Source organism: Carcharhinus amblyrhynchos, chromosome 5, assembly GCF_965287045.1.
Source record: "Carcharhinus amblyrhynchos chromosome 5, sCarAmb.v2.hapA, whole genome shotgun sequence".
Lineage (NCBI taxonomy): Eukaryota > Metazoa > Chordata > Chondrichthyes > Carcharhiniformes > Carcharhinidae > Carcharhinus > Carcharhinus amblyrhynchos.
Window position 1 is genome coordinate 135,645 of NC_137328.1, and position 18,994 is coordinate 154,638.

Here is an 18,994-nt window from a genome sequence, read left to right on the forward strand (position 1 = left end):
AATGCACAACAAGGTCTTGGACAACATGGACCACATTTGAAACCTTGAGAACCTGCTTGTTTTTTCTTTGCTGTAGCAAACAGTGTAAATCCCTCTGACTATATTGTCCCTGACAGCCACTACATTCCTTTTTTCTCCCCTACTTGAATAGCTTCCAGTACTATGGCCAGTTTGCTCATCCACTCTGCAGCCTCCACTGTCATCAACCAAGCTGAAGAAACCTCAAGCCTGTAGAAACCAAGGCTCCTGTGCTCCAAATCGCCTCATCTCCCTCACTCGCAGTCACACTCTGCTGTCCCTGACCACTGACCAAACCACAGGACCCTGTCCTAGAAGGTGTGACTGCCTCAGGAAGTGAAGAATCAGTAAACCTTCCCTTCCTGATACAGTATGTGTAATGCAGCCTCCAGCTCATAACTCTGAGCCAAAGCTGCTCTAACTTCAAACACTTACTGTAGATCAGTTTGCCCTGGGTCAAATGGGCATCAGGAGCGCCCATTTACTGCAGTTGTGTCACACCACCTATCCTGCTTCCTTAATGAGTTCTAATTAGCTATTTACATTATTTTATTTAATTATATACTTCACTTTTGTTTTTATATAATTTATTAACCTCACAAGAGTTGCTTGATTATTTTGGTTTATTTCGTTATCTCAAAAGAAGCAGGCAAATCTGTTGCCTTCAAACTTTGTACTGAAATATAACTAATCTTAATAAATGAACCCACAACCTGTTTGCCCAAATGACTGGTGTCTCGTGTCTTGTACAGTAACTAAGCACAAGGATTGAATAATAACACAACAGCCGGCCAATGGGAATAGAAATCACTAAACTGGATATAATACATATGCTTTTGGAGCAGCTGGGGTGACCTCACTTCCATTTCTCGATGAACGATCTGGTGAATGAGCCATTACCAGTCACGTCCCTCCTTAAAATCATCTACACTCCGCAGTTCAATTGACAAATTTGCTCCCAAGTCAAAGTCTCCTTCCACCTGCCAGATTCTGCTTGATAGCTTTGACAATGCAACAATGTCTTGAGGAGTGTACATATTACAGAGAAGGAGGTGCTGGAAGTCTTAAAATGCATCAAGGTAGATAAATCCCGGGACCTGATGAAGTGTATCCCAGGACATTGTGGGGATCTAGGGAGGAAATTGCAGGTCCCCTAGCAGAGATATTTGAACCATCAACAGCCATTGGTGAGGTGCCTGAAGATTAGAGGATGGCAAATGTTGTATCTTTGTTTAAAAAGGGCTGCAGGGAAAAGCCTGGGAACTACAGGCCAGTGAGCCTCACATCTGTGCTGGCTAATTAATTAGAAGGTATTTTGAGAGACAGGATCTACAGGCATTTAGAGATGCAAAGACTGATTAGGGGCAGTCAGCATTGCTTTGTGAGTGGAAAATCATGTCTCACAAATTTGATTGAGTTTTTTGAAGGAATAACCAAGAAGGTAGATGAGGGTAGTGCAGTTGATGTTGTCTACATGGACTTTAAAAAAAGCCTTTGACAAGGTACCGCATGGTAGGTTGTTGCATAAGGTTAAATCTCACGGGATCCAGGGTGAGGTATCTAAATGGATACAAAATTGGCTTCTTGACAGGAGCCAGAGGGTGGTTGTAGAGAGTTGTTCTTTAAACTGGAGGCCTGTGACCAGTGATGTGCCTCAAGGATCAGTGCAGGGTTATCTGTCATTCACATTAATGATTTGGATGAGAATTTAGGAGGCATGGTTAGTAAGATGAGGCCAAGAGTGGTGGCATAGTGGACAGTGAAGAAGATTATCTAGGATCTTGATCAATTGGGTCAGTGGGCTGACAAATAGCAGATGGAATTTAATTTGGATAAATGTGAGATGATGCATTTTGGTAGATCAAACCGAGACAGGACTTACTCAGTTAATGGTAGGGCATTGGGGAGAGTTATAGAACAAAGAGATCTAGGGGTACGTCCATTGTTCTTTGCAAGCGGAGTCACAGCTGGACAGAGTGGTGAAGAAGGCATTCGGCATGCTTGGTTTCATTGATCAGAACATTGAATACAGGAGTTGGGACGTCTTGTTGAAGTTGTACAAGACATTGGTAAGGCCACACTTAGAATACTGTGTGCAGTTCTGGTCACCCTATTATAGAAAGGATATTATTAAACTAGAAAGAGTGCAGAAAAGATTTACTAGGATGCTACCAGCACTTGATGGATTGAATTATAAGGAGAGGCTGGATAGACTGGGACTTTTTTCCCTGCAGCGTAGGAGGCTTAAGGATGAACTTATAGAGGTCTATAAATTAATCAGCCAGATAGTCAATATCTTTTCCCAAAGGTAGGGGAGTCTAAAACTAGAGGGCATAAGTTTAAGGTGAGAGGGGAGAGATATAAAAGCGCCCAGAGGGGTAATTATTTCACACAGAGGGTGGTGAGTGTCTGGAACAAGCTGCCAGAGGAAATAATAGAGGTGGGTATAATTTTGTCTTTTAAAAAGTATTTAGACAGTTACATGGGTAAGATTGGTAAAGAGGGATATGGGATAAATGCTGGCAATTGGGATCAGCTTAGGGGTTAAAAAAAGGGACGGCATGGAGAAGTTGGGCTGAAGTGCCTGTTTCCTTGCTGTAAACATCGATGACTCTAACCCACTGCCATGTTTAATTAGCAAAGTTTGATGTTCCGAATGTGAACAGTTGGCTTCAGAAATGGAACAATTGTCACCAACGCTGTGGAGATTACATCGTGGTAAGGATTTGTGAAGAGGTAGTTTTAATTCTGGTTTGAGTTATGTGCTATACCTTAAAGTGCTTGCTGCTTTATAGGACAGTTTGGTGTAGAGTAATGAGTTTGTGAACTGACCGAGTAACATCTATTAATGTTTAGTGTAGGAATAAACACAGCCTCATTATTGTAAAAGACAGAACTGGAGGCAGCAGCTGGAGAGAGGAAGATGGAGCTTCCTTGCACTGCTCTTTACAACACTTGAGATTAAATTGCACCATCTGCTATTAACATTTTTATAACTTTTTGGGGGAGATTTAAACTCTTGCCGGGTGCAAACAGTGCAAGTTGGAGCTTGAATTTCCTGCCCGAACATTGCTTTCCATGGAGCTTCCTCCATCACCTTCAACAACTTAACAAGAGAAATGGGGTCAAATTGGGTCACTTGGGGGTCGAACTGTGTCATTTGGCCCCTTGCATCTTGTCCGCCATTCAGTAAGATGATGGATGATCAGATTGTGGCTTTAAATCCAAATTCCCCAACCCACTCTGTCAGCCCCATCATTCAACCTTCCTTTATATTTGTTGGTGACGTTGTGTCTAAAAGGACAGGACTGTGAGTGCAGGTAGGATGGGAGATCTGTGAGGATTACACTACTCCAATTTAATTACCATTTGCATTAGCAATTTTGAATAATCTGAGGGTGGATAAGTCCCCTGGGCCAGATGATATACATCCTGGGATACTTTGGGAGGCAAGGGATGAGATTGCGGAGCCTTTAGATTTGATCTTGGGGTCCTCACGTCCATAGGAATAGAGCCAGAGGACTGGGTAGTGGCAAATGTTGTTTCTGTCTTCAAGAAGGGAAATAGGAATGACCTTGGTAATTATAGGCCAGTTAGTCTTACTTCGGTGGACGATAAGTTAATGGAAAGGGTCCTGAGAGATAGGATTTCTGACCATTTGGAAAGATGCAGTTTAATCCGGGATAGTCAGCACGGTTTCGTGAGGGGTAAGTCCTGCCTCACAAATTTGATTGAATTCTTTGAGGAGTTGACTAAGTGTTTAGATGAAGGTAGAGCAGTTGGTGTCGTACACTTGGATTTTAGTAAGGCATTTGATACTCCTACTCCTGCTCCTATTTCTTATGTTCTTATGTTCTTATAAGGTTCCCCATGGTAGGCTCATGAAGAAAGTAAGGAGGTGTGGGATAGAAGGAAATTTGGCCGAATAGATAAGTAACTGGCTGTCTCACAGAAGACAGAGGGTGGTGGTGGAGGGAAAATTTTCAGACTGGAGGCCAGTTCCCAGCGGTGTACCACAGGGATCAGTGCTGAGTCCTCTGCTATTTGTGATTTTTATCAATGACTTGGAAGAGGGGGCGGAAGGGTGGGTTAGTAAATTTGCTGATGACACCAAGATTGGTGGAGTTGTGGATGAGGTGGGGGGCTGTTGTAGGCTGCAAAGAAAAGTGGCAGATGGAGTTTAACCCTGATAAGTGCGAGGTGATTCATTTTGGTCGGACAAACTTGAATGCTGATTACAGGATCAACGGCAGGGTTCTGAGGAATGTGGAGGAACAGAGAGATCTTGGGGTTCATATCCACAGATCTCTGAAGGTTACCACTCAAATGGATAGAGCCGTGAAGAAGGCTTATAGTGTGTTAGCGTTTATTAACAGGGAGTTTGAGTTTGAGAGCCGTGGGGTTATGCTGCAACTATACAACATTGCAACATTTTGGAATATTGTGTTCAGTTCTGGTCACCTCACTATAAGAAGGATGTGGAAGCATTGGAGAGACTGCAGAGGAGATTTACCAGGATGCTGCCAGGTTTGGAGGGTAGGTCTTATGAGGAAAGGTTGGTGGATCTGGGGCTTTTCTCTTTAGAGCGGGAGGAGGATGAGAGGCGACTTAATAAAGGTTTATAAGATGATGAGAGGGACTGATAGAGTGGATGTTCAGAGACTATTTCCTTGAGTGGATGTAGCTGTTACCAGGGGGCATAACTATAAGGTTCATGGTGGGAGATATAGGAGGGATGTCCGAGGTAGATTCTTCACTCAGAGAGTGGTTGGGGTGTGGAATGCACTGCCTGCTGTGATAGTGGAGTCGGACACTTTAGGAACTTTCAAGCGGTTATTGGATAGGCACTTGGAGCACACCAGAATGATAGGGAGGGGGATAGACTGATCTTGGGATTGGACATAGCTCGGCACTACATTGAGGGCTGAAGGGCCTGTACTGTGCTGTTATGTTTATGTTCCATGCTCTATGTTCTATGAATAAATCAGCTTCCATTTTAACAACATTGCCTAATCAGAAATGTAGCTTCCTGTCCACAAACATTGGCTTCTTGATATTTTGTAAGGGTTTCGAACACAAGTCCCAGAAATAGCGGCTCTCTGAATAGGTTAAAGATGGAGATCCAGAGTGCCATCAGTTGGATTTCTCAAAACTTGGCAAATGTTTGAAAATTGTTACAATGTCTGTCCAAATACTGCAGGATGGAAGTGAGTTTCTGTGAAACTGAGCCCTGCCCAGGAGACTGGTTAGGTCACAGGTTTGATCTGTGTCTGTGTTGAATTGGCCAGTTTCACCCTGGCTGTGTGTGTGGGTGCTGACTATCTCACACTTCTCACATTCAGCATGTTACTGTTCCTGTCACAGTCAAATATTCCATTGGCATTCCATGTAAATATTTCAGCAAGAACAAAGGTATGAGGGCGATGGACTGGAAAGTGTCTGCATCAGTTTGAAAATTATCGCAAAGCCTCCACTGACAGAGAGACTAAATGGGAATATAAACTGCAGCAGTGTAATGCAGGAAGTCTGATGGGACTGTTCTATCTTGTTAGTTGGCTTATTCAGAGTGACAGCTTATTGGTAATGCGTGCAAACTCTGAAGAAGAGGGAATAGGAACATGAAGAGTAAACCCACCCTGGAAAACTGCAATGTGGGTTTTAGCTTCCTGTCAAAGCTTGGTTAGATATATATATAAATATCAGATCATGATTGGCAGGTAACATTCAATGCAATTCAAGAGGCTCATTCTTATTGAATTTGAAAGTTGCTGCAAAATTCAAATGGAGTTCCAACAGACTCACAAAGGTTCTTCAGAAACGGCCAGTAATTCCTCCAGTTCTTGAGCTTGCTTAAACCAAGGCAACTTCGCTTCCACAGGGAGTTTCTCTACAAACCAAACAAACGCATCAAATTCACCCTGATGGACTCACAAAGACACTTGTAGTCAGAAGCTGCACATTTCAACAAGATCACAGCCCTCAGTCAAAACCACTTAGCGTAATAAAAATGAGATCACAAGGGACATAAGGATTAGGAGAAGTCGCCACATTCAGCCCTTTGAGCCTGCTCTGCCATTCAGTCAGATCATGGCTGATCTCTCCCTGGTCTCAAATCTACCTGTTCCCCCATATCCCATATCCCTTTCTTTAGATCGTTAAAATTTAAAGACAAGTTAAATTTTATCTGTTTCTTCCTGTGTCTCTGGTCAGTTCTTTATTTCTGAATTGTTTGATGAACTGAAGACTTAATGCTTCAAACATATTTACATTGATATATCTACAGTTTCATACAATGATTTGCCAATAACTTTCAGCCTATGTATTTGATAATGTTAATGCTTTACTTAAACTCCCCATTGGCCTTGCATCTTCTTAAGTCTGCCCTACAAATCTCCCAGCCCCAATTTTCTTGAATATTGCCTTTTAAAATTCCAAATTCCTCTCTTTTCCTGACAATTGGTTGCAATGCCTTCAACTAAGTAACATTTGTAATTCTATCCTCAATCCTTCTACCTTCTTCATTTCCTTGAAGGCTTTCGGAGCCCCACCTCTTGTTTTAATATCCAGAATGTTTCATTTACAAATGACAATGCTTCATTTGATAGTGATAGATCATCACTTTATTCAAAAATAACATTGTTCTGTGAAACCTGTGGGCCAAATTTTCTTGGACTAAACAGTTTCTGAAGTGGCCAGCCGGGAGTTTTGAGCCAAAGCACTGGTTTAGTCTGCACTTATCCTCAGAAACCATCTTGGTATCGAAGCAGAGGCTCACACTAGGAACAGCTACCCAGAGGATTGTTAAGGAGCTGATGAAGAGTTAAATTCTGTGTGGTCATTAACGAGGATGCATAACATTTTGGGTCAGGGAGCATGGCCTGACGTTCTCCCCTCCACCAAGCAGCTAAATGGCTGTAAACAGTTTGTAACTGAGGATTTTCAGTTCTGTTTAAAGGTAAATAAATCATCTTTTACTCTTCATCACCAACTGGAGGCTTAAAGGGGAATTCTCAAACTCCTCCACGGATCCTGGGAAGCTTTGTTGAGACTTCACACTCAATAAGAGTGAGTGCTGTACCCATCCGTCTTATACAAGTATAAGTTTATCTATCAGTGTCACAAGTAGGCTGACATTAACACTGCAATGAAGTTACTGTGATCAGGTGAAAGGGATCTAATTGGCCACTGGTGTCAGGAGCTCGCCCGCTGTCCTTGATTGGTGTGTTGTACCACTCACCTTACAGGAGTCACCAGGAGAAAGGGAGTGCTGAGAGATGAGGATCCCCTTGGGTCTGGAGTGGGAGCTGGGGTCAGGCATAGCAGCACCAACTCCAGGAGAGACTGGGGGGAAGGGCATAAGCACAAAAATTAAATTTGACCCCACTGTATTCACCACAGATAAGGTCACAGGTTAACAGTGTTGGGCCTCTCACTGTTTCTGATATATATATTAGTGACTTACACCTTGATGTACAGGGCACAGTTTCAAAATTTGCTAATGTTATGAAACTTGGAAGCATTGTGAAGCATGAGGAAGACAGTATAGAGCTTCTAAAGGACATAAACAAGTCAGTGGAGTGGACAGACAAATGACAGACATTGTTCCATGCAGAGAAATGTAATTTTAATGGAAGGACGTAGAGATGGGTGGAATATTACTGCATCCCCTGCAAATGGGATCTTTCCATCTCACCAAAGTCAGTGGAGTGTTGGAAGGCTCCTCACATTTTCCAACACCACCCCTGTGTAACAAGACTGTAGAAGTCCTCCCAATATAAACTAAAGGATACAGTTAAAACAGGATACAGGAGAGGGATCTTGATGTATTTGTGCATAAATCATTGAAGGTGGCAGGATAGGTTGAGACAGTGGTTAATAAAGTAAACAGTATCTTGGGATTTATCATTAGGGGCATAGAGTACAAAAACAAGGAAGTTCAGTTAAACTTGCACAGAATACTGGTGTGGCCTCAGTTAGAGTATTGCACTCAGTTGTGGGTATCATATTCTATGAGTAATGTGAAGAGAGAGTGCAGAAAAGGTTCACAAGAAATGGTTCCTGGGGTGAAGAATTTCAGTTACATGGATCGAATGGAGAAGTTGGGACTGTTTTTCTTGGAGAACAGAAGGCTGAGAGGAGATTTGTTTGAGATATTCAAAATCACGATAGGTCTGAACAGAGCAGATAGAGAGAAACTATTCTGATTGGTGGAAGGATTGAGAATGAAAGGAATTTGGTAAAGGGAGCAATGGAGACATGAGGAAAACCTTTTCATCGGTGAATGGTTAGGATCCAGAACGCACCAACCGAGAGTGCGGTGGAAACAAATTCATCGGGGAATTGGATTATTAGTCAAAAAGGAAGAATGTGCAGAGTTATGGGAAGAAAGTGGGGGTGTGGCACTGGATAAATTGCTCCGTGAGAGAGCTGGAACAGACGTGTCTGGCCACAGAGTCTCCTTTTTGTGCTGTAACCATTCTAAGATTCTAATAGTTTGCACAAAAAAAAGATGAAATATTATCCCTGTGACACAGGTGAAAACAACAATCAGGCAGCATCGCTTGCCTTGACAGTAAAATCCAGATGGGAATATTTAAAATTGAGCAAAAAACATTTGGAGTTTTTCTGAAGAACAGGGAGGCCCTCAGGGAACAGAAGGGAAAATGCCCCATCGAACCCAGTGGTGGAGTGGCCAGTTGGTGAGGAACCAGGAACAAAAGTCTCTGCATTGCTGCATTAACCATTTTTCTGTTTCTTCTGATTTTCAGATTGATGTTATTCAGTGAGTTAAGTTTATTTTGGTAACAATAGTTCTGATCTGTTGAGATGAATTCCCACATATCGCAGCATGATGCTACAGTTATGCCTTTTTATTTTGGAATAACTCATTAGAATAATAAGCTCCTGGGCAAAGAAAATGTAGCTTCTATTTTGGAATAAATGATAGTTTTTCCATTCGCTTTCTACTTTGGAGGAGTCAATGATCAAAACGTTTTTGAGTTGGATTGATCCCAAATGTCCACAGGGATCAGGTTTGGAAATATACTTAATAGAAATTGTATGCAATATGGATAAACTTGGATTGAAAATAACTTCAGCTCTCAGGGTGAGTTTGATGATTTTGTTCTCCTAGCGCTGAAATTCTTGAAACAGAAAATGCAGAAGCAAGGTGAAGAAGGACAGATCAACAACTCCAATTCTTGTGAAAGCTTTCTGCATTGGAGTTAATGTATAAACTTAGAGTTTTTGATAGGCAAGGGGATTAAGGGTTATGGGGAGAGGGCGGGAATGTGGAACTGAGCCACGACAGATCAGCCATGATCTTACTGAATGGCGGGGCAGGCTCGAAGGGCTAGTTGGCCTACTCCTGCTCCTATTTCTTATGTTCTTATGACTGGATTTTCCAGTCAGGCTCAATCCAAGAGCAGTAAACGCTGTCTCTGGTCAATGGACCTTTGCATTGTCCATGACCCTTCACTACAATTCCTGTGGCGGACAGGATGGGAAAATTCTGCCCAGTCTAGAGTTTTTGAACCCCAGCTGTTAAGCAGCTGATCAGCAGTCAGCCCAAGCCTGGGTAATGCTGAGGAGAATTGCACAAATCAAATTAATGTCCCAAAGCCACTCGATAAATTCAGACTAGACATGATTGCAGGCTGTGTGTTGATATGTCCAGGCAAAAAGGGGTGGTGGGGAAAAGGGAACAATAGATTTATTGCGTCCATGGAAAATCACCCATTCCTTCGGGCTGTTCATAATTATTTTATATTTATCTTTTGAGCATTTCCAGCTCTATGGGCAGAGCTGGTCAGAAAGAGGACAGATCTGCATTAAGAAGTGGTCAAACAAGGATCAGAGAGGGGTCAGAGCTGCTTTTACCTCTGGTCAAAGAAGGGAAAGACCCACACAGACTGCTGGGCAGAGAGAGATTGGAGCCATTTTGACTGGTTGTATCTTTGAGCCAATCATGACCCTGTGTGAAAGTCACAACCAGCTGGTCATTATCACTGAGGGGCTGAAGTCACCTCATTATCGCTGCAACATTAACATTGACTCCTGCCAAGACCAAGGTATAAAACTCAGTGAATACATCCTGTGTATTGTATCATTTTATCCCATTCCCACTTTTTATCTGAGAAATTTCCTTTGAATATAAAATCAGAAAAGTAAAGACAAACTTTAACAGAGCATTGGACACACAACTTCTCAGAATTCATTCAAGGAGAGAATTTCTCTCCTGTTAAAAACTCTGTGTCTGTGGGAATAGCTCCAAGGAAATTCATATCTGTGGGATCGCACTGATAAATTTATTGATTAGTTTACCATTAATCCAACATTACAGCTGCACAATTGAGGTGTGCACTATTATTGGGAACTTCATGCATCTTTGTATAACATTTCTTTACCCACTTTTTAAATGAAGAAATTAATATATTCCAAAAAAGCTATTAAAGCTTTTGTTCGAATAACATACAAAGGAATTTGACTCATTTATTCAGGAACATTATTATTGAGCAATCAGTTGTACCTTTTGGTTTGTAACAAGGAACAGTAACTACACATTCTTCCTTGATGTGAGGTTTTGTTTGTACATTGCAGCCACCTGCATGAAGTCCTCTGTGGTCAGTACACAGGACGACTCTATACCGGAGACCCTGTCCACACGTAACTGTACACTAGGGAGAGACAGCAACAATATACACGTGATCGGTGCTCATACCACAGCTGCTAAAGCCAGTTTGCAGAAAGTGAATTAAGTAACTTAAACATATTCCAAATAAGATAACGCAAGGCAATGAATGTGACTGTTCAAATTATTGCAGCCAAAGAAAGCACTTCAATCTGAGTGAAGGACAGTAAACTCTGCTATCAAAATGTTAAGGTTTTAAATAATCAGTAAGTGACGTTGCCTAGTATGCATGTAATAAATTCTAGAAGTTACTGTCTACAGACATTCATAGTAAGAGAATATTGATTCAAATAATGCTGCAGTTCCAAAAACAGATGGGAACAGCAGGGTGGGGGGGGATTTCCTCATCCTAAACAAAGAGTTTCTTACAAATCAAAGAAATGTGAATGTGAAAGTTAGACCCATTTTTGATTATAGCGTAGACAACTTGGTTAAGGAACCACACTAGAATCATAGAGGTTTACAGCATAAAACAGGCCCTTCAGTCCTACATGTCCATGCCACCCAGTTTTAACCACTAAGCCAATCCCAATTGCCCACATTTGGCCCATATCCCTCTATACCCATCGTACCCATGTAACTGTCTAAATGCTTTTTAAAAGACAAAATTGTACCCGCCTCTACGACTACCTCTGGCAGCTTGTTCCAGACATTCACCACCCTCTGTGTGAAAAAATTGCCCCTCTGGACACTTTTGAATCTCTCCCCTCTCACCTTAAACCTGTGCCTTCTAGTTTTAGACTCCCCTACCTTTGGGAAAAGTTATTGACTATCTAGCTGATCTATGACCTTTATTATTTTATAGACCCCTATGAGATCACTCCTCAGCCTCCTATGTGCCAAAGAAAAAAGTCCCAGTCTATCCAGCCTCTCCTTACAACTCAAACTATCGAGTCCCAATAGCATCCTAGTAAATCTTTTCTGCATCTTTCTAGTTTAATAATATCCTTTCTATAATAGGGTGACCAGAACTGTACACAGTATTCCAAGTGTGGCCTTACCAATGTCTTATACAACTTCAAAAAGACGTCCCAACTCCTGTATTCAATGTTCTGATCAATGAAACCAAACATGCTGAATGCCTTCTTCACCACTGCCCACCTGTGACTCCACTTTCAAGGAGCTATGAATCTGTACCCCTAGATCTCTTTGTTCTATAGCTCTCCCTAGCACCCTACTATTAACTGAGTAAGTCCTGCCCCGGTTTGATCTACCAAAATGCATCACATTGCATTTGTCTAAATTAAACTCCATCCACCATTTGTCAGCCCACTGGTCCAATTGATCAAGATCCCATTGCAACTGGAGGTAACTTTCTTCACTGTCCACTATGCTAGCTATCTTGGTGTCATCTGCAAACTTACTAACCATGCTTCCTGTATTCTCATCCAAATCATTAATATAAATGACAAATAACAGACCCAGCACTAATCCCTGAGGCACACCGCTGGTCACAGGTCTCCAGTTTGAAAAACAACTCTCTACAACACCCTCTGGCTTCTGTCAAGGAGCCAATTTTGTATCCAGTTAGATATCTCACCCTGGATCCTGTGGTATGGTAGGTATGGTAGGTTGACTTTATGGAACAACCTACCATACCAAAGGCCTTGCTAAAGTCCATGTAGACAATATCAGTTGCACTGCCCTCATCGACCTTCTTGGTTACCCCTTCACCTACCACAATAGTTACTATCAGAAAATGCAGCTTCTAACAGCACCAACGGGCCCAATATAAAACCATCAATACAGAAGGCAAACTTTAATGGCCCTTCTGAAAAATGAGATATTCTTGGACAGGAACCATCACTCTTCTTGAATATTCTTTGTTTGGAGATGCAGCAACCAAGAATCTAATAGTTCCACCTTCTTGGTTAACCCTCAGCGGTGGAAGCAGATTCAATAATAATTTTCAAAAGGGGAATTACACAAAAGGAAAATATTGTGGGCTATGGGAAAAGAGCAGTGGGAGTAGGGCCTAATTGGAAAGCTCTTTTAAAGCTGGCATTGGCACAATGGACCAAAGGACCTCCTTCTGTGATGTTTGATTCTATGAATTTCCCATTTGCTTTCACTAAAATAACATAGAGAGTAGGGTTACGCAAAAACATTCAAACATCCTTATAGTCGTACTGAATATGCAATTTTATCACATCAGTGCCGTTTTTGAGCTTGTGGACTGAACCACATCCTGAAGGGAGAGAAATTGGAACTGCATAAATCAATAAAAAAAGCTAGAAAAAGTTCACTGATGTATGAAAAAGCCCTCAGTGTATGATAGAGTGGAACTATTAGATTCTTGGTTGCTGCATCTCCAAACAAAGAATATTCAGGAAGAGTGATGGTTCCTGTCCTAGATTATCTCGTTTTTCAGAAGGGCCATTAAAGTTTGCCTTCTGTGTCGATGTTTATATAATGGGTCCATTGGTGCTATTAGAAGCTACATTTTCAGATACTATCTATTGTGGAAAGTGAGCACCTTTTCCCACATTTCCCCATTGAAACTCACTGGAACTAAGGAAACAGTTTGCAGGAAAAAGTGGACATTGTCAAATGGGAGCCAGAAGTCTCCACTCATACATAATTAATTTTGGAAGAAGTTTGAAATTAATATGCATTTTGAAACTACCATTGAATCAAATGTTAGTTCAGTTCCGGAGCCAGCAATGGAAACAAGCTGGCAGTGAGTGTTGGAATGTTTTTTGGATATTATAGCACATGGGTGCAGATTTCAGCAGCTGCTTACTTTCAGTGGTTTATTTCTCCCATGAGTTGCTGGAATTTCCATTGAATTATGTAACGTGGGCTGTATAAACAATCCCACCGTAGCAGTTAGCAAAAACCATTATGAGGTCTTAGTACAAGAGCAGTTATTCAGCCCCAAGCCCTTTGCTGTTGCTCATGATCCAGTGGGTCACAATCATTTCTATCCTTTGAACATACAGCTCAGAATTCTTCTAAGTGCTCAGAATTGTCCCTTCATCACACGTTTAGAAGATTCACAGGCAATTAGTGTGGAGCACAATTTCTTTAAATGATTTGGGTGAAGGGGCAGAAGGAATGTTTGCCAATTTGCTGACATCACAAAAATAGGTAGGAAAGTGAAGAGGATGTAAAGAGGCTACAAAGGGACAGAGATCAGTTACATGAGTGGCAAAGATCTGGCAAATGGAGTGTAATGTAGCGAAATGTGAAATTGCTTGTTTTGGCGGGAAGAATAAAAGAGAAACTTATTATTTAAATGGTGAGACATTGCAAAAGGATCTGGGTTTCCTAGTGAACAAATTGCAAAAGGTCGTAAGCAGGTACATCAAGTAATTAGGACAGCTAATAGAATGTTCTAAGTTATTGAGGGAGGAATTGATTATAAAGATAGGTTTCAGTTACACAGAACATTAATGAGACCACAACTGGAGTATTGTATACAGTTAAGGAAGAATGTAAATGCACCTGAAGTAATTTAGAAAAGGTTTACCAGACTAATATCTGGAATGGGCAGGTTGTCTGACAAGCAAAAGTTGGATGGGCGAAACCTGTAACTACTGGAGTTTAGAACAGTAAAATGCGACTTGATTGAAATGTGTTAGATTCTGAAGGGTGTTGACAGAGTGGATGTGGAGAGGATGTTTCTTCTTGTGAGAGAATCTAGAATGAGGGGTCATCATTTAAAAATAGGGTATTTGCCCATTTAAAATGGAGATGATGTGAATTTCTTTACTCAGAGGGTCGTGAGTGTCTGGACCCCTTTTCCTCAGTGGTGATGGAAGCAAAACCTTTGAACATTTTAAGGCAGAGGTGGATAGATACTTAGTTGCTGGGAGTGAAAGTAGGATGCAGATATGAGGTTATAATCAGATCAGTCATAACCTCGGTGCAGGTTTGAGTGGCTGAAGGACCTCCTCTTGCTCCTTGTTCATTGTTTGATGGGCCTGTAGGTGTCTCAGATCATGAGATAACAGCCTTTCAATGGATGTGGCAGTGTTACTTAGAACATCCTTGGTAATACATGGGTGCCAGTAAGGACCATCTCAATATTATCAGATTATCAATGACAAACTACACAGAGTAAGAACAAAATAAGAAAGAAACAGTGGAGCACTAACAATTCACTCATCTAATTACACGCACCGCCATCTAATTACAGGCACCGCCATCCAATTACACACACCGCCATCTAATTACACGCACCGCCATCTAATTACACGCATCACCATCTAATTACACGCACCGCCATCTAATTACAGGCACCGCCATCTAATTACACGCACCGCCATCTAACTACACGCACCACCATCTAATTACATGCACCGCATCTAATTACAGGCACCGCCATCTAATTACACACACCGCCATCTAATTACACGCACCGCCATCTAATTACACGCATCACCATCTAATTACACGCACCGCCATCTAATTACAGGCACCGCCATCTAATTACACGCACCGCCATCTAACTACACGCACCACCATCTAATTACATGCACCGCATCTAATTACAGGCACCGCCATCTAATTACACGCACCGCCATCTAATTACACGCACCGCATCTAATTACAGGCACCGCCATCTAATTACATGCACCGCATCTAATTACAGGCACCGCCATCTAATTACACGCACCGCCATCTAATTACACGCACCGCCATCTAATTACATGCACCGCATCTAATTACAGGCACCGCCATCTAATTACACGCACCGCCATCTAATTACATGCACCGCATCTAATTACAGGCACCGCCATCTAATTACACGCATCACCATCTAATTACATGCACCGCATCTAATTACACGCACCGCCATCTAATTACATGCACCGCATCTAATTACAGGCACCGCCATCTAATTACATGCACCGCATCTAATTACAGGCACCGCCATCTAATTACACGCACCGCCATCTAATTACATGCACCGCATCTAATTACAGGCACCGCCATCTAATTACACGCACCGCCATCTAATTACATGCACCGCATCTAATTACAGGCACCGCCATCTAATTACACGCATCACCATCTAATTACATGCACCGCATCTAATTACACGCACCACCATCTAATTACATGCAACGCCATCTAATTACACACACCGCCATCTAATTACACGCACCACCATCTAATTACAGGCACCGCCATCTAATTACAGGCACCGCCATCTAATTACACGCATCACCATCTAATTACACGCACCGCCATCTAATTACAGGCACCGCCATCTAATTACACGCACCGCATCTAATTACACGCACCACCATCTAATTACACGCACCGCCATCTAATTACATGCACCGCATCTAATTACACGCACCACCATCTAATTACACGCACCGCCATCTAATTACAGGCACCGCCATCTAATTACACGCATCGCCATCTAATTACAGGCAACGCCATCTAATTACACGCACCACCATCTAATTACACGCACCGCCATCTAATTACACGCACCGCCATCTAATTACACGCACCGCCATCTAATTACAGGCACCGCCATCTAATTACACGCACCACCATCTAATTACACGCACCGCCATCTAATTACACGCACCGCCATCTAACTACACGCACCGCCATCTAATTACAGGCACCGCCATCTAATTACACGCATCACCATCTAATTACACGCACCGCCATCTAATTACACGCACCGCCATCTAACTACACGCACCGCCATCTAATTACATGCACCGCATCTAATTACACGCACCACCATCTAATTACAGGCACCGCCATCTAATTACACGCATCACCATCTAATTACACGCACCGCCATCTAATTACACGCACCGCCATCTAATTACACGCATCACCATCTAATTACACGCACCGCCATCTAATTACACGCACCACCATCTAATTACAGGCACCGCCATCTAATTACACGCATCACCATCTAATTACACGCACCGCCATCTAATTACACGCACCGCCATCTAATTACATGCACCGCATCTAATTACACGCACCACCATCTAATTACAGGCACCGCCATCTAATTACACGCATCACCATCTAATTACACGCACCGCCATCTAATTACAGGCACCGCCATCTAATTACACGCACCGCCATCTAACTACACGCACCGCCATCTAATTACATGCACCGCATCTAATTACAGGCACCGCCATCTAATTACACGCATCACCATCTAATTACAGGCACCGCCATCTAATTACACGCATCACCATCTAATTACACGCACCGCCATCTAATTACAGGCACCGCCATCTAATTACACGCACCGCCATCTAACTACACGCACCGTCATCTAATTACATGCACCGCATCTAATTACAGGCACCGCCATCTAATTACACGCATCACCATCTAATTACAGGCACCGCCATCTAATTACACGCATCACCATCTAATTACACGCACCGCCATCTAATTACAGGCACCGCCATCTAATTACACGCACCGCCATCTAACTACACGCACCGCCATCTAATTACATGCACCGCATCTAATTACAGGCACCGCCATCTAATTACACGCACCGCCATCTAATTACATGCACCGCATCTAATTACAGGCACCGCCATCTAATTACACGCATCACCATCTAATTACATGCACCGCATCTAATTACACGCACCACCATCTAATTACATGCAACGCCATCTAATTACACACACCGCCATCTAATTACACGCACCACCATCTAATTACAGGCACCGCCATCTAATTACAGGCACCGCCATCTAATTACACGCACCGCCATCTAATTACACGCACCGCCATCTAATTACACGCACCGCCATCTAATTACACACACCGCCATCTAATTACAGGCACCGCCATCTAATTACAGGCACCGCCATCTAATTACACGCATCACCATCTAATTACACGCACCACCATCTAATTACAGGCACCGCCATCTAATTACACGCATCACCATCTAACTACACGCACCGCCATCTAATTACATGCACCGCATCTAATTACACGCACCACCATCTAATTACACGCACCGCCATCTAATTACATGCACCGCATCTAATTACACGCACCACCATCTAATTACACGCACCGCCATCTAATTACAGGCACCGCCATCTAATTACACACACCGCCATCTAATTACACGCACCACCATCTAATTACACGCACCACCATCTAATTACACGCACCGCCATCTAATTACATGCACCGCGTCTAATTACACGCACCACCATCTAATTACACGCACCGCCATCTAATTACAGGCACCGCCATCTAATTACACGCACCACCATCTAATTACACGCACCGCCATCTAATTACACGCACCGCCATCTAACTACACGCACCGCCATCTAATTACAGGCACCGCCATCTAATTACACGCATCACCATCTAATTACACGCACCGCCATCTAATTACACGCACCGCCATCTAACTACACGCACCGCCATCTAATTACATGCACCGCATCTAATTACACGCACCACCATCTAATTACAGGCACCGCCATCTAATTACACGCATCACCATCTAATTACACGCACCGCCATCTAATTACACGCATCACCATCTAATTACATGCACCGCCATCTAATTACACGCATCACCATCTAATTACACGCACCGCCATCTAATTACACGCATCACCATCTAATTACATGCACCGCCATCTAATTACACGCACCGCCATCTAATTACACGCACCACCATCTAATTACAGGCACCGCCATCTAATTACACGCACCGCCATCTAATTACACGCACCGCCATCTAATTACACGCACCGCCATCTAATTACACGCACCACCATCTAATTACACGCACCACCATCTAATTACACGCACCGCCATCTAATTACACGCACCGCCATCTAATTACACGCACCACCATCTAATTACACGCACCACCATCTAATTACACGCATCACCATCTAATTACACGCAACCCCAAGAGACAAAATGGGGTCAGTTGTGAGAGATGATCGAGGCTTGGATGATGTCAAGTCCATTTAGGTGGAGGCACAAAAACAGCAAGAGGAAGAGATTGGTAGGAATAATGAATAGACCCTAAACAGTAGCCACACTGTATAAAAGGGTATAATTCAACAAGCAATAGGAACATGTAAAAATGAATAGAGCAATAATTATGGGTGACTTTAATCTTCATGTTGATTGGGTTAATCAAGTTGGAAGAGGTAGCTATGATAATGAATTTATAAAGTGCATTGGGGTTAGTTTCTTAGAGCAGCCAACCAGGGAACAGGCTATCATGGATCTGGTATTGGGTAATGAGGCAGGTATTATAAATGACCTCAAAGTAAAAGATCCCCT

General features: G+C 42.6%; 1 protein-coding gene across 1 annotated transcript in view; it reads right to left on the reverse strand.

Annotated features, from left to right (window-relative positions):
* The window catches only part of LOC145342826 (ADAMTS-like protein 1), a 451,251-nt gene that overhangs the window by 126,095 nt on the left and 306,162 nt on the right, over positions 1–18,994 (reverse strand). The window contains exons 13-14 of the mRNA XM_080188292.1: positions 10,547–10,694; positions 5,821–5,905 (exon numbers count right to left, since the gene is read on the reverse strand). Of these exons, the coding sequence (XP_080044418.1) occupies positions 5,821–5,905; positions 10,547–10,694 (233 nt within the window). The remainder of the gene's footprint in view (positions 1–5,820; positions 5,906–10,546; positions 10,695–18,994) is intronic.